The 14,138-nt window shown below is 57.7% G+C and overlaps 1 protein-coding gene across 2 annotated transcripts in view; it reads left to right on the top strand.

Annotated features, from left to right (window-relative positions):
- The window catches only part of TFEB (transcription factor EB), a 48,312-nt gene extending 35,773 nt beyond the window's left edge, over nt 1-12,539 (top strand). Inside the window, exons 2-9 of one of the 2 annotated variants that reach the window (XM_081246837.1) lie at nt 6,169-6,394; nt 6,517-6,729; nt 7,228-7,305; nt 8,840-8,960; nt 9,051-9,107; nt 9,581-9,656; nt 10,274-10,421; nt 11,419-12,539. In XM_081246837.1, coding sequence (XP_081102963.1) covers nt 6,185-6,394; nt 6,517-6,729; nt 7,228-7,305; nt 8,840-8,960; nt 9,051-9,107; nt 9,581-9,656; nt 10,274-10,421; nt 11,419-11,907 — 1,392 coding nt within the window. In that variant the 5' untranslated portion in view covers nt 6,169-6,184 and the 3' untranslated portion in view covers nt 11,908-12,539. Of the gene's footprint in view, nt 1-6,168; nt 6,395-6,474; nt 6,730-7,227; nt 7,306-8,839; nt 8,961-9,050; nt 9,108-9,580; nt 9,657-10,273; nt 10,422-11,418 lie in introns of both variants that reach the window. The other variant, XM_081246836.1, reaches the window with a different exon arrangement.
- Nucleotides 12,540-14,138: the final 1,599 nt, after the last annotated feature.

Here is a 14,138-nt window from a genome sequence, read left to right as displayed (position 1 = left end):
TTTTGAACTGTATGTACATCGATCATGCTGTGTGCGTGTTTGCCTTCTTTTGTTTGCTATTATGTCTGCAAGAGTCATCTGAGTTGTGTGTAGCAATAGTTGGTTCACTTCCATCACTGAGCAGCATTCCAGGGCATAGAGGTACCACAACTTCTTTATCCATCTTCCGGCTGATGGACGTTTGGGTGGTGTCCAGTTTTGGCCACTATCTATAACGCTGCTGTGAACTTTCTAGTCTGTGTCCTCTGGTGCCCACATGGATGCTTTTCTGCTGGGCAGATACTTAGGAAGGGAGTTGCTGGCTCAGAGCATCTATGTATTTTCTGCTTCCTGCTTGTATTTTTAAAGGATCATCTGGAAGGCAGAAAAATCCCCAGGGCAGTTCAGGCCCCACAAGCAATTGAAGGGAGGTGCCTTGGCTCAGGGCTTTTTGGGAGGCCCTCCATGAAGATCATGTCCCCTCCGAAGGCTTGTGTCAGGGCTGTAGTGGAAACTGAGTTAGGCCCTGGGTCCTGGCCCTCCAGCTCCAGCTGGCATGTGGCTTCTGACCCTGGCCTGTGCCCCCAGAGGCCACTCACTGTCCTCAGTGGGGGTCCTCAGCTGGCCTAACAACCATCGCGCTGAGCAGGGCAGGGCTCGGGCCAGACTCCAGGTGGAGCTGGGGGGACCCAACTTCGAACATGATTGGAAGCAGGTTGGGCCCCTCACAAACCCCTAGAAGCTGCCCTACTTCCTTTTCCCTTGTTTTAAAAGAATCACACAAGTAACGCATCTTCACATTCTAGGAGTTAAGTGCTTCGAAAGTGGAATAAGAAACTATAAAAACCCCTCTTTTCCCCTCCCCACTCTACTGCCCCTCCCAGAGGTAACACAGTGAACAGTTTGGGTGTTGGGGGTGCCCAGATGAGTGGATAAAATGTGGGGGCTGTGAACCAGGCTGCCTGGTTCAAATTGCCCTCCTGCTACTTATCAGCTGTGTAACTTAGGGCCAGTGACTTCACCTCTCTGTGCCTCAGTTTCTCCCTGAAAATTGAGGGCAATAATAGTAGTCAACTGTCTGGGGTTGTTGTGAAGAACAGATGAGTTAATAGTTGAAAAGCACCTAGCCCAGCCCTGACCCATGGCAAGGATTCAAAGAGCATCTTGATTCTTCTAGTCTTTTCTACACATTTACTCATTTCCTGCCTAAGTGGGCTCCAGCTGTACATTTTATTCTGCAGTGTTTTGTTTGTTTGTTTGTTTTGCGTTACGTGGGCCTCTCACCGTTGTGGCCTCTCCCGCTGCAGAGCAGAGGCTCCAGATGCGCAGGCTCAGCGGCCATGGCTCACGGGCCCAGCCGCTCCGCGGCATGTGGGATCTTCCCGGACCGGGGCATGAACCTGTGTCCCCTGCATCGACAGGCGGACTCTCAACCACTGCTCCACCAGGGAAGCCCCAGAGTGAGCTTTTTTTTTTTTTTTTTTTTTTTTTTTTGCGGTACACGGGCCTCTCACTGTTGTGGCCTCTCCCATTGTGGAGCACAGACTCCGGACGCGCAGGCTCAGCGGCCATGGCTCACGGGCCCAGCTGCTCCGCGGCATGCGGGATCCTTCCGGACTGGGGTACAAACCCGTGTCCCGTGCATCGGCAGGTGGACTCTCAACCACCACGCCACCAGGGAAGCCCCTCTGCAGTTTGATTTGTCCACTCAGTGCTGTATCTCTGAGATCTTCTTTCCTATATCTGAGACCTTTCTGTTCTGGGACCCTTTTTCTCCTTGCGTCTCCTCATGGAGTCCACTGATTTCTCCCCATCTTTCCCCTCCCTCTGTCCACATCTTCCCTTGGAAAAGGTTCTGACCAGCCTGTTCATACTAAGGCGTAAATGACTGACGAGGGAGGCTGGTGTGAAACCACCTCAGGCCCCTGACTAGAGGAGGGCACAGCTTCGGAGGGGAGCCGGGATCCACCCGTTATGGACACCTAAGGGCTGTTCTGTTAGGTGCATTCTGAACACTCGCTGTGTCTCCTTGAATCCTCACAATGACCCCAAGAGGCAGGTGCCATTATTGGCTCCATTTTACTGGGGAGGAAACCAAGGCACAGAGAGGTTAGTGGCTTTCCCAAAGTCACCCGGCCACTATGGGCAGAGCAGGCACTTCAGCCACCTCTGTTGGACTGTGAAGTCCATTTTGGTCACAACTAAACTAGAACCCCGACACGGCTTAGGGAAGGTAGAGGCAGGTGGGAGGTTCTGGGGAAGCTCAGCAGAGGAGGCCCGTGGATTCTGAGGGTGCAGACGGGGGCACCTCTCATTGCCTCGGCTGCAACTTAAGCCCCTGCTATGTTTTCCATGCTACTGGGCAGGGGCAGGAATTCTCTGGAGCATCAGACCCCCTGGTCCCCTCAGGAGGAGGGGACAGGGGCGAATGTTCTTCAGGGAAACACCCTAGCCCCAGGGTCTGCATCGTAGTGGGCACTCGAGTTCCCGGTGTTACCGAGTACACGCACGGTGGACCCTTTCCAGGCCTGGTGGGTCTGACGTCAGACAGTGGGGAGGGTCTGGGGCATTTTAGATCCGCCCTCGGATCCCCTCACCCCTCAACTCCCGCCCTTAACCCCACACCCATCCCACCTGGCCACGCTTAGAGCAACCCAGGCTGGGAGCCAGGGCCAGGGGCTGGGACTCAGCGGGTAGCAGCAGCTCTGCGAGGGGGGCGAAAACTTTGACAACAGGATTGGGGGTGGGAGAGTCACCTTCTGTCAGAGGACCAGGGACAGGCTAAGGCTTCTGATACTCTTTGATACACAGACAGCTGAGGTTCATAATTCAATATCCTCCCCCAGGAGGCTCTCACAGACCCCGGCTGGGTGGTAGGGCAGGGATTCCTGCGTCCACTTTACAAATGCGCAAACTGAGGCTGGCGCAGGCAGTGAGAGGCTGAGCAGGCTGAGCCCATGTTCTTGCCCAGCCCAGGATGGGCGCCCAGCCCTTTGTGAGAGAAACAAGGGGCTCGTTCTCCCTCAGTCCTCCCTGTGCCGGCTGGCACTGCCAGGCTCGGTGTCTGCACCCTCACCCCACTCCCGCCCCCATGGGCCAACTGAAGTTAGATTGTTCCTGAGGGGGAGGGGCTCACTGCATTTGTGAGTGGGCAGGGGGTGCAGCTGCGAGGGGAGTGAGCTGGGCTGGGGTCAGAGCCTGTGAGGTCTGCAGGGCTGCAGTTGTGGGGGGGCGGGCAAAGACAGGCTACCCCTCTGTAGGAGCACAGGACAGAGGTGGAGGCTGCAGATGTGTCCCTGCTACAGGACAGAGGCGGGCGGGGGGGAAGTGTGCGTCTGCTCCTTTCTCCTTGGGAACTGTCCGGTAGGGAGCTGGGCAGAGAGACCCCTGGGGCTGAGGCAGCCTCTCTCTCACACATTCCTGGTCTACGGGGACAGAGAAGGGAGGAAGGGAGGTAAGGTTAGGGCCACTGAGTACTCAGCCCTCGAGATGGGTAGTGCTACTCCACTTTGTAGGGCAGGATGCAGGGTGATTAGAAGGAGCCCTGGCTTGGGGGTCAGGTGGCTTGGGCGGCCCTGGATCAACCAGATGTGCAACCTGGGACAAACGCCTTCCCAGCTCTACATGGAGACATGATGGTCTGAAGACCCTTCACCCTCACCCACCATGAGCCGGGGAGCCAGATGTGGGATTGGGTCCCAGCACTGTCCCCTCTGCCCGAGAACTAACCTCCCTGTGCTTCTGTTTCTCCTTATCTGTAGAAGGAAAATAATAACCAAAGCTACCAGATGGGGCTGTTTGAGGTTAAGTGCTTGGAACAGTGCCCAGCACACGGTAAATGCTCAGATAGATGCAAATTATTATTATTTCCATGATCCAGTGATTTTCACTGAATATATGCCAGTACCATTGGCTAATGCTGACTTAGTCTGATGTCTGGCATTAGGCAGGACATGTCAGCCTGTGCTGCTTTCCTTTGCCACCCCCAGAGGTCTGGTCTCATTCTTAGGACCTTGGGGCACAGCTCTGGCCTCTGGTCTACGCTGTGGCTGACCCTCCAATCTTGTGCTGATCCATCACTCACCCACTCAGCCTACCAAGTGCTGCACACTGTTGAAGACACGTTATTTTCATTTAACGCTCTCACCAATCTTCTGAAACTCTTTACAGGTCAGGTAACTGAGGCTGAGAGAAGTTGAGTGACTTGCCCAAGGTCACACAGCAAAGAAGTGGCAGAACTGAGATTCACGCCCTGTTTGTAGCACTTGCTCAACTACGAAGTTGTACTGCCTCTTGCAATATCGCTGAGAGGGGACACTCCAGCCCCTGTCAGGACCTTATGGCATCTGGGTACCCTCAGGGCCCCTGCACCTCTCAGAGAGTCTCAGCCCATCCCAGCGGGGAAGGACCTTAGAAATCACCCAGTCCAACGTTTTCATCTTGTGGATGGGGAGATGGAGGCTCAGAGAGGGGGAGGGCTGTGCCCAGGGTCACTCAGTGAGCTAGGGACAGAGTGCGACCAGCTGCCAGACTCATTCTGTTCTGTCCTGCCCCCTTCCCAAATAGGCCTTAGTCCCCTGTCCTCCTGAGACCCTTCAAAGATCAGGGCTGGGCTTCCCTGGTGGCGCAGTGGTTGAGAGTCCGCCTGCCGATGCAAGGGACACGGATTCGTGCCCCAGTCCGGGAAGATCCCACATGCCGCGGAGCTGCTGGGCCCGTGAGCCATGGCCGCTGAGCCTGCGCGTACGGAGCCTGTGCTCCGCGACGGGAGAGGCCACAACAGTGAGAGGCCCGCGTACCGCAAAAAAAAAAAAAAAAAAACACAAAACATCAGGGCTGATGTGCTGGGTGGTGGAAAGCTCTCCCTGGGTCCTGGGAGGAACAGGTGCCCTGCAGTAGCCTTCCCTGCGCAGGGTTACAGTGGCCTGAGGACTTGCCTTTCTCATTCACTGGACTGTAGATGCCAGGAGCACAGGGACTGCAGCTGGCTCGCTGCTGTATGGCCAGTGCTGGTTCATAAATAGTAACCATTCCCTGCGCATGTTCATAGAGGCCTGAGGCACAGCAGTGAGCAAGTCAGACAAAATGCCTGCCCTCAGGGGAGTTTGCATTCCTATTGAGAGAGAGATAGAGAATGAATTGAAATAACTAAGCAAAAATGTGTAATATTTAAGATGGTGATAAGTGACAGGGAGAAACAAAACAGGGAAGGAGCATAAAGTTGGGGGGGGACTGGTGGGGGGGTTGCAGTTTTAAATAAGGTAGTCATGGAAGGTCTCTGCAAGGAGGTGACCCACTTGAGGAGATGAAGGAATGAGCCATGGTGGTGTCTGGGGGATGGGCACCTCAGGCGGAGGGAAGCGCAGGTGCAAAGGCCCTGAGGTAGGAAATGTGCCTGGTATGTCTGAGGGATTGGGTGTGGCTGGAGCAGATGGAACAAGGAGGAGAGGAGGAGATAATGGGGTCACAGGGACCATGAGGTGGGGACAGATCATAGAGGGCTTTTTATGGTGAGGACTTTGGCTTTTACACACTGAGTGAAACAGGAGCCATGGAGAGTTCTGAGCCGAAAGAGGGAGACGATCTAACTTTGGTTTTAACAGGACCCCTCTAATTACTGAGTTGCAAGTAGAACGTCAGGGGGCAAGCGGGAGGGAGTCTGATGCCATGAGGCGCCTTCAGGAAGCCAGGTGAGGCACAGCAGAGGCTGGGCTCACACTGGTGGCAGCGAGGCAGTGGCAGAGGAGGATGTATTTGCGGTCAGATCTGGAGGCTCACCAGGTGGCATGAGAGGGAGAAAGGAGTCAAGGTTGACTCCAAGTCTGGGAGGCTGACCTGGATCTCCATCTCTGGCCCAAGAACCAGCAGACTTGGGTTTAAGTCTCTGTCACCCACTTGCTTGGTGACCTTGGGCAAATCCCTGCCCCTCTCCTGTAAAATGTGGTTGCCCTTGTCCTGGCCCGTTCCCCAAGGCCCCGTGAACTTTGTTTTGTTTTTTGTTTGTTTGTTTGTTTATTTTGGGCTGCACGGTGTGGCTTGCGGGATCTTAGTTCCCTGACCAGGGATGGAACCCGGGCCCCCTGCAGTGGAAGCACAGAGTCCTAGCCACCGGACCACCAGGGAAGTCTCAAGACCCCATGCACGTTGAAGGGGACTGTACCTCACAGCACTGCCCCCTCCCATCCGCAGGGAGCCAGCAGCCACCATGGCATCACGCATCGGGCTCCGCATGCAGCTCATGCGGGAGCAGGCGCAGCAGGAGGAGCAGCGGGAGCGCATGCAGCAGCAGGCCGTCATGCATTACATGCAGCAGCAGCAGCAGCAGCAGCAGCAGTTGGGGGCGCCACCCACCCCCGCCATCAACACCCCTGTCCACTTCCAGTCTCCGCCACCTGTGCCCGGGGAGGTGCTGAAGGTAAGGCCTGCTCCACCCTGTCCCTTCGCCCTGGTCCTCGGAGCCCCCGCCCTGAGCCCTTTACCTCCTCCCCCCTCCAGGTGCAGTCCTACCTGGAGAACCCCACCTCCTACCACCTGCAGCAGTCCCGGGACCAGAAGGTGCGGGAGTACCTGTCTGAGACCTACGGGAACAAGTTTGCTGCCCACATCAGCCCTGCTCAGGGCTCCCCAAAGCCCCTGCCAGCTGCCTCCCCGGGCGTGCGGGCCGGACACGTGCTGTCGTCCTCAGCTGGCAACAGTGCTCCCAACAGCCCCATGGCCATGCTGCACATCGGCTCCAACCCTGAGCGGGAGGTGAGTGAGGAGCTGGCCGGTGCCTGCCACCAGCAGAGCTGGGGCCATGTGCTGTGCTCCTGGGACTCCTAGTCTAATGGCAGAGGCAAGATACTGCCCTCAGGGAGCCCCGGTCTGAGGGGAGACGTGGCCTCGCCCTCGGGGAGCCCCAGTCTCCCAGGAGAAACATCCCTACTTTAGAAACCTCTGCTAGGGAGAAACAGGAGACTCATACAGGAATGCCCAGCACACCTGCAAAGCCATGTCCTGACAGAAGGTATATAAAGCCATCTGCCTGGGCAACCTGGCTCCTTGGGAAGAGCCCTGGCCTGGGCCTTGGGGCCTGGGGGACCTGGACAGCTCATCCTCTCTCTGGGTCTGTTTCCTTCCCCCCAGGTGAGCAGATGGGGTGAGGTAGGCGCCAAGGTCCCTTCGGGTCAGTGGCTGTCCCAGTGCCCCTTTTCCCCTGCCTTTCTCCGAGCAGGCACCCCCCAATATGGACTATCTTTTCCCTTTCAGTTTGATGTCATCGACAACATTATGTGTCTGGACGATGTCCTGGGCTTCATCAATCCCGAAAATCAGATTCCCAACACGGTATTGCTGGCCAGCGCGGGGTGGGTGTGTCAGAGGGAGGGGCAGCGGCCCTACAGCAGCTGTGAGCCTGGAGAGAACTAGAATATCTCCTACAGAGATGAGAGTCACCTCCATCAAATCATGGGATGAGGGCCCAGGGTCCGGCAGAGCTGTGAATCCAGAGTGCAACTTAGCCTGCGTGCATGGTGGGGCTTGGGGGGAGAGGTGGCTGGGGAAGGCTTCCTGGGTCGCGGGGCGGGGGGCAGGAGGCACTGGTACTGAGGGGAGCGGTGTGGCCCCAGGAAGGCCTGGAGCTGATGAGTTTCTCTGAGATCTGGGGCCCCCTCTTCTACCAAGCCCAGGACCCAGAAAGCACAGGCCTGTGTCCCTCACTCTGAGGGGCAAGTGATTTCAGGCTGGTTGGGTTCCCTCCCTCTGGCAGCCTCCTGGCAGCGTTAATGCTCTCTGGGCTTCCTGGGCAGAGGTGACAGGGCAGGTGGGAAGGGGTCAGGCTTGGAATCAAGAGGCCTAGATTCTGGCTTTGGCTGTGACTCTGGGAAGTCCCTTAACTGTTCTGAGCCCCTGGGGATGATGCCTTCTACCCACGGGCTGGTGGGAGAATTAGATAAGGCAAGAAATTGGGGGCTAGCTCTGCACAAGGGGGACAGGTACTTACACTGAGCAGGTGGAATTGCAGGTGTCCCCTTCCCTTTTTTTTTGGAGATCCCTGAACCTTAGCTGCTCACTCCTGCCCCTTGGGCCCCAGCCCATGCTGCTGAGGGAAGTCAAGGACTCACTCAGTCCTCAATCCCTGCTGCCTGGTGACAGCGCGCAGGGGCTCATCAGGAGTTGGCCGGGGCCAGTGGGTCGGAAGCCAGCTGCCAGCCGGGGCATCGGGGGCTGGGAGGCCGGAGAGGAGGGCACAGCATCTGGCCCCTTTCGTGGGGGCCAGGGTACCCTGCAGGGCTCTGGGCCTGTGATTTGCTCTGCGTGAATGTGTGGCAGGAACTGGGAAGATCTTTCCAGAGCTCAAACCTGTCCCTGTGGGGCCCGTTTAAACGCTCAATGGCTGCTCATCACCAAGTCCCAGGGTCTCTGCAAGTGGAACCTGCCCTCCAGCATCCGGCAGGATCTCCCCCCACTCCCCCCGCCACCACTGCGCTCCTTCAGCTTGACATACTTGTGACCTCATGCTGTGTCCTGGCTGCTTTCCTGCACAGCCATCCCCCAGCCCATAGTGCCCTTCCTCACCACACCCTCTGGAAACCTTCCAGAAACTCCAGAATAGATTAGGTGCCCCTCCCCTTGACTTCCAAAGGCCCTGGGGGAAATCCTCTCACCCACTATCTCCTCTCTCTCCAGCTGCTTCCCAGCGCAGGCTGGTTGCTCCTTGAGGGCAGGGGCTGCCTCTTATTCAGCTCTGGACTCTGCCCTGGGTGACCCCAGCACAGCCTCCCCCAGTGTCCCGGGGAATCCTGGGACGATGGGCCCTGGGGAGAGCCCCCCGAAGACAGGGGGCTGCTCATCGGGTACCCTTCCCCACCTCACCCTGCAGCTGCCCCTGTCCAGCAGTCACCTAAATGTGTACAGTGGAGACCCCCAGGTCACCACCTCCCTGGTGGGCGTCACCAGCAGCTCCTGCCCAGCCGACCTGACCCAGAAGCGAGAGCTTACAGGTACCAGCCCGCTGCTTCCCTGCGCCCCAGCTCCCGAGTCCTGCCGCTTCCCTTCCCCTCCCAGCTCCTCTCTCCTCTCCTGTCCTCCAGATGCTGAGAGCCGGGCCCTGGCCAAGGAGCGACAGAAGAAAGACAATCACAACCTCAGTGAGTCTCCCCAGCCCCTCTTCCCCCCTTCACCTGGGCTGGCTCAAAAGCCGCTCTGACCTGCACAGCTTCTGGGAAGGATTCCCTACCCAAGGCTTTAAAATCCTGGCATTGGTGTGACTGGGTGCAGCACAGCCCTCTTCCCGTCAGCCTTTTCTAGGAAGGGGTGGGAGAGGCGCTCCAGGGAAGAGATATTCAGAGGGAATGAGTTTATCAGATTGTTTTCTTTAGGGCGTGGAGTCTGGGAAGGAGTTCTGGGCAGTGGAGAGAGAGAGTCTTCCCCAGGCAGCTTCGCCTCACCCGCTTAGCTGTATCCGACCGCCCCCGACCCCCTCACCCCCATAGAAACCCCATTTGGTTGGTCACCCATTACTTCCCAGAAGGACTAAGGCACCCCTGCTTGGGCTGGACCCTTCGTCCCAGGTGGGGTCCTCATCCCCCTAATGGCCCCGCCTGGAATTTGTTACTTTTAGTTGAAAGGAGACGGAGGTTCAACATCAATGACCGCATCAAGGAGCTGGGAATGCTGATCCCCAAGGCCAACGACTTGTGAGTGGGTTTCCTGGAGGAAGGGAAGGGAGGGCAGCAACTCACAGGTATTATCTGCTGGTTGCCACAGGGAAGGGATGGGAAGAGAATCCCTTGGTTGCTGCCTTAAAGAGCTTATCATCTATTTGGGAAAAGAAGATTCCTCCCTCCCCCAAATAAGGAAGAGAGAGAGGAGCAGATGTCCCAGAAGTGAGGGTGGGGTCAGGGGTGCTTCCTGAAGGAGGAGTCATGCTGGAGTCATGCTGGGAAAGTTTGGAAAGGCCACAGGACTGGTGCAGAGGTGGTCCAGGGACAGGAGTAGTGAGAGTCAAGGATGAGTGTGGGTGTGGGTTTTGGTGGCAGGAATGGGAGGCCTGGGGAAGGAGGCTGCTCCAAATTGCTTGGTTCCTGGGATTAGTGACGTGGGTGGTAGCACCACAGTTACCTGGGAAGGCCCGTTCTGTGCAGCTGGAGATCAGCCTCCTTCATAAGTAGGGGTTGCCTGGATCTGGGATTTGGGGCAAAGTTGGGAGAGGCGACATAAGCTCCGAACAGGGTGTTACTTCCACCCACTAAGCTCCTGGAAAATACTTGCCCCCTCCTCTGAGCATGCACCTCTGATTCTGCCTGGCCTGCAGGGATGTGCGCTGGAACAAGGGCACCATCCTCAAGGCCTCTGTTGATTACATCCGGAGGATGCAGAAGGACCTGCAGAAGTCCCGGGAGCTGGAGAACCACTCTCGGCGCCTGGAGATGACCAACAAGCAGCTCTGGCTCCGCATCCAGGTCTGGTCCCTGAACCTGGACTTCTCGGGTAGCTCTGACTCCTGACCCTTGGCCTGAGTCCTGACCCCAGGGGCAGTGCTTATACTTCTGAAGCTGGAGACATGGGAATGATACCCATGCGGAGGGAGGACGTATCAGTCAGTATGTTATAGTTTGGTAACAAACAATCCCCAGCAGCTTTAAGCAACAGATGTCAGCTGGAGGGCCTGTTCCATGAGACCCTCATTCTGGGACCCAAGCTGATGGACAGGCACATCTAGAGCTGGCTCTTAAAGCCGTGTGTCACCCTTAGGGTGACACTTGTCCCTTCTGCTCACATTTCCTCTATCAATGCAAGCACATGCCTATACCTAATGTCAAGGGGGCAGGAAAGGGCAAACCTACCCCTGTGGGAGGCAGAGAGCTGGGACTTTATGGTGGGTAATGCTAAGAATCACCACAGGGGACAAGAGAAAGAACAAAGGCTTGGGAGAGTCCATCCTACCACCTAGAGCTGCCTAGTCCTGGCTCTGTGTTGAAGGCCTCTTGTCCTCTTTGGACCTGAGGCTGGTCACCTATACAAAGGGCAGCTGGACTACAGCTTAAAATTCTTCTATTTCTTATGGTAGATAATACAATTCACATTACAATCCAGCACACATAGCCGTACTCAAAGTGAAAAATCAAAGTTTCATGAAAGAACCCTCATCCTTAATAGATGCAGTGCATTCTGATAGTTTCTCGTCTAGTCTAATCTAGGCAAGTCTATTTCAATGAAAAAAATAGAGAGCTGGTCAAGGCTCACTGTAGTGGTTTCCCAACCCACTCATGAGTTGCGACTTATAGTTTGAAAAAACACTGGTCTAGACTCTAGAGCTGCCCTGTGCTTCCTCCCAGCTGAGACATTTTGTGGTCTTGGGTGCCACAAAGGGAGGGGCAAGGGCTGCAGCAGATGTGGGGGGCGGGCAACAGGTGCCCACGGGTGTGCGCCTCCAGACTCTGTCTGCCGCACCTGCAGGAGCTGGAGATGCAGGCTCGAGTGCACGGCCTCCCCACCACCTCGCCCTCGGGCATGAACATGGCTGAGCTGGCCCAGCAGGTGGTGAAGCAGGAGCTACCCAGCGAGGAGGGTCCGACAGAGGCCCTGCTGCTGGGGGCCGAGGTCCCCGACCCTGAGCCACTGCCGGCTCTGCCCCCCCAGGCCCAGCTGCCCCCGCCAGCCCAGCCAGCCCAGCCACCGTCCCCATTCCACCACCTGGACTTCAGCCACAGCCTGAGCTTTGGGGGCGGGGGCAACGAAGGGCCCCCGGGCTACCCCGAACCTCTGGGGCCAGAGCATGGCTCCCCGTTCCCCAACCTGTCCAAGAAGGATCTGGACCTCATGCTCCTGGACGACTCACTGCTACCACTGGCCTCCGACCCCCTCTTCTCCACCATGTCCCCCGAGGCCTCCAAAGCCAGCAGCCGCAGGAGCAGCTTCAGCATGGAGGAGGGCGACGTGCTGTGACCTGGGCCACGGGGGTGGGCCTGGGGGGTGGGAGAGCCAGGGCCACCTCCCTCCCACCCTCCAGCCTGTACTTGTGTGTGAAGTAGCCCCTGCCCTGCCTCACTGCGCCCTGGCGGCCCCCCGTTTGGGCTTAGTGCCCTTGGCAGCCCGTGGGGCCGGAAGCCCCCCACCCAGGGGCAGCCCTCTTGATGGGGCTGGGCAGAAATAGGCCTTCAGCCCGGCTCCCGGAGGTGCAATCATGAGGGTGAGGGGGGTTACAGGGTGTGCTGGAGGTAAGACGAGGTCTTGCCTTCTGAGCCTGGTCCCCCCACCGATGAAGGAGGACCCGTTGGAACCAGGGGTCCAGAAGTTCCTTCTTGGAGGCAGTGGCTGCTCCAGGGGGTGCCCAGGCCTGCCTTTCTGGACTCCGATGGCAACAAGCCCGTCCGTCCTCCGGCCTGGCACTCCCCCCACCCCCCTTTGGTGCTAACAGCTCTCCACCAAGTGGTGTGAGGGCGGGGGTGGCCAGAAGAGGAGGCTCCGGGTTAAGTTAGAGTGGGGTCACTGCTGGAAGAGCAGCTCCCCTCCAGTCTCCCCACTTCGTGCCTTTAGTAAACACTGTGCTTTGTACCTGTTTGTCCTGTCTCTTTGGAGGGGGGTCTGGGGACAACAGAGATGGGAGGATTCAACCCAGTGGGCTCCTTTCTGGATTCAGAGTTCAAATGCCCCCATGGGGATCAAGGAAGGGGGATACAGACAGGAGGGACTGAGTCCATCACCTGGTTTCCCCCAACTCCCCAGCCCTGCCCCCTGGGAAGCTGGAGATCTAGCCTTACTTAGTGGGGTCGGGAGCTGCTGCGGGCCTTGTCCCTCCTCGAGGCCACAAGGTGGCGCCACAGCCCCGCTGGTCTCACACCTCCAGCTGTGGCCTGAGACCGCTGACCCGGGTGATGTGGGAGACCCCGTTGCTTGTAAACCAAGTCTACTGCTCCTAACTGCAGCTCTTGGGCACTGTGGGTCCAGGCTACTCCTGGCCTGGGATGGGGGGCATGTTTCTCCTGTCTCCACCCCCAGTTCTTTCCCCTCCATAGGTGGGCTGCCTGATCTGTGCGGCCAAGGCCCTCTGCCCTCTGACTTTGTGTCTCTAGCAGGACAGTCTCCCTAGGAAGTGAGGGGCTGCATCCTTCTATGGGTTTGGGGAAAGAGGGACCATGTAAACCAGTTTGGGAGGAGGTGGGAGCACAGGACGCTGGGTGGTGCCCAGGGCGTGGGTTCTGCTCCGGCACCATCAGGCCGTCAGGCCCCCACTAACCCTTTTCTCTCTCTGGGCTAAAGCTCCTTCATTGCACAGTAGTTCCTGGGGCCTCTGCTCCAAGATCCTGGGACTTTATGACCTCACCCAGGATGGGGAAACGGGCTTGGGGCAGAGAGGGGTGAAGGGGGAGATTTTTGAGCCCTGGGTTTCTTGGGGGGAGGGAGGAGAGGGTCTCTGGGGGCTTTCCCTGGTTCTCCCTCGAATTCCCACAGTCTCTTCAGGCAAAGGCCAAAGTGGCTTCCCCCTTATGGGGCCCTATGAGGCCAAAGGGGCCTAATTATAAAAAAGGAAAAAGAAAAATTCCAGGATGAAAATGGCTAAGTGGGCAATTTCCTCCTTGCAGAATGGGCGATTGAATCAACGTTGGAACAATGAATGTGTGCAGGAGAGAAGGAAAGGGCGCCGGGTGTGTGGGTGCTGATGGCGGCTGGGCTGGGGATTAATCTCAAGGTCAGATGGAGCTGTGGATGACCTTGTGAGTTGGAGCCAGCCCAGGTGCTGGCTCCTCCTTCCAGTTCCAGGCGCCACCCTACTGCCGGGACCTGCCCACAGCCTGGGAACCTCCCTTTCAGCCCCTCCTGGGGCAGGTCCTGGACTCTGGCTGGGAGATACCTGATGGGGGAGACATGGGGGTGTGGAAATCCCCAGGCCATCCTTCAGGCCATTGAGGACTCTCTCCTACCCCCATCTGTTCTCCCCCTTCACCCTGGGGACTGACTCAGTGGAGTGGAGAGCTGCCCTCCTGCCTCCTCAAGCAGCCCCTCAAGACCATGGTATCCCCACTCCACCTGCCTGCAGGCTTCCTGCCCCGAGGTTCCTTCAGCCTGGCCACCACCTGCAGCTTGGGAAGAAGGGTCTGGACAGCCAGCCCATGGGGCAGCACTGGGGAGTAAGTTGGTGGGGGGGGTTCTGCCCACAGGAGGGTGCCACAGAGCCA

The sequence above is a fragment of the Mesoplodon bidens genome, assembly GCF_964165515.1.
Source record: "Mesoplodon bidens genome assembly, chromosome: 10".
NCBI classification, from domain to species: domain Eukaryota; kingdom Metazoa; phylum Chordata; class Mammalia; order Artiodactyla; family Ziphiidae; genus Mesoplodon; species Mesoplodon bidens.
This window is presented reverse-complemented; position numbering and strand designations above follow the sequence as displayed.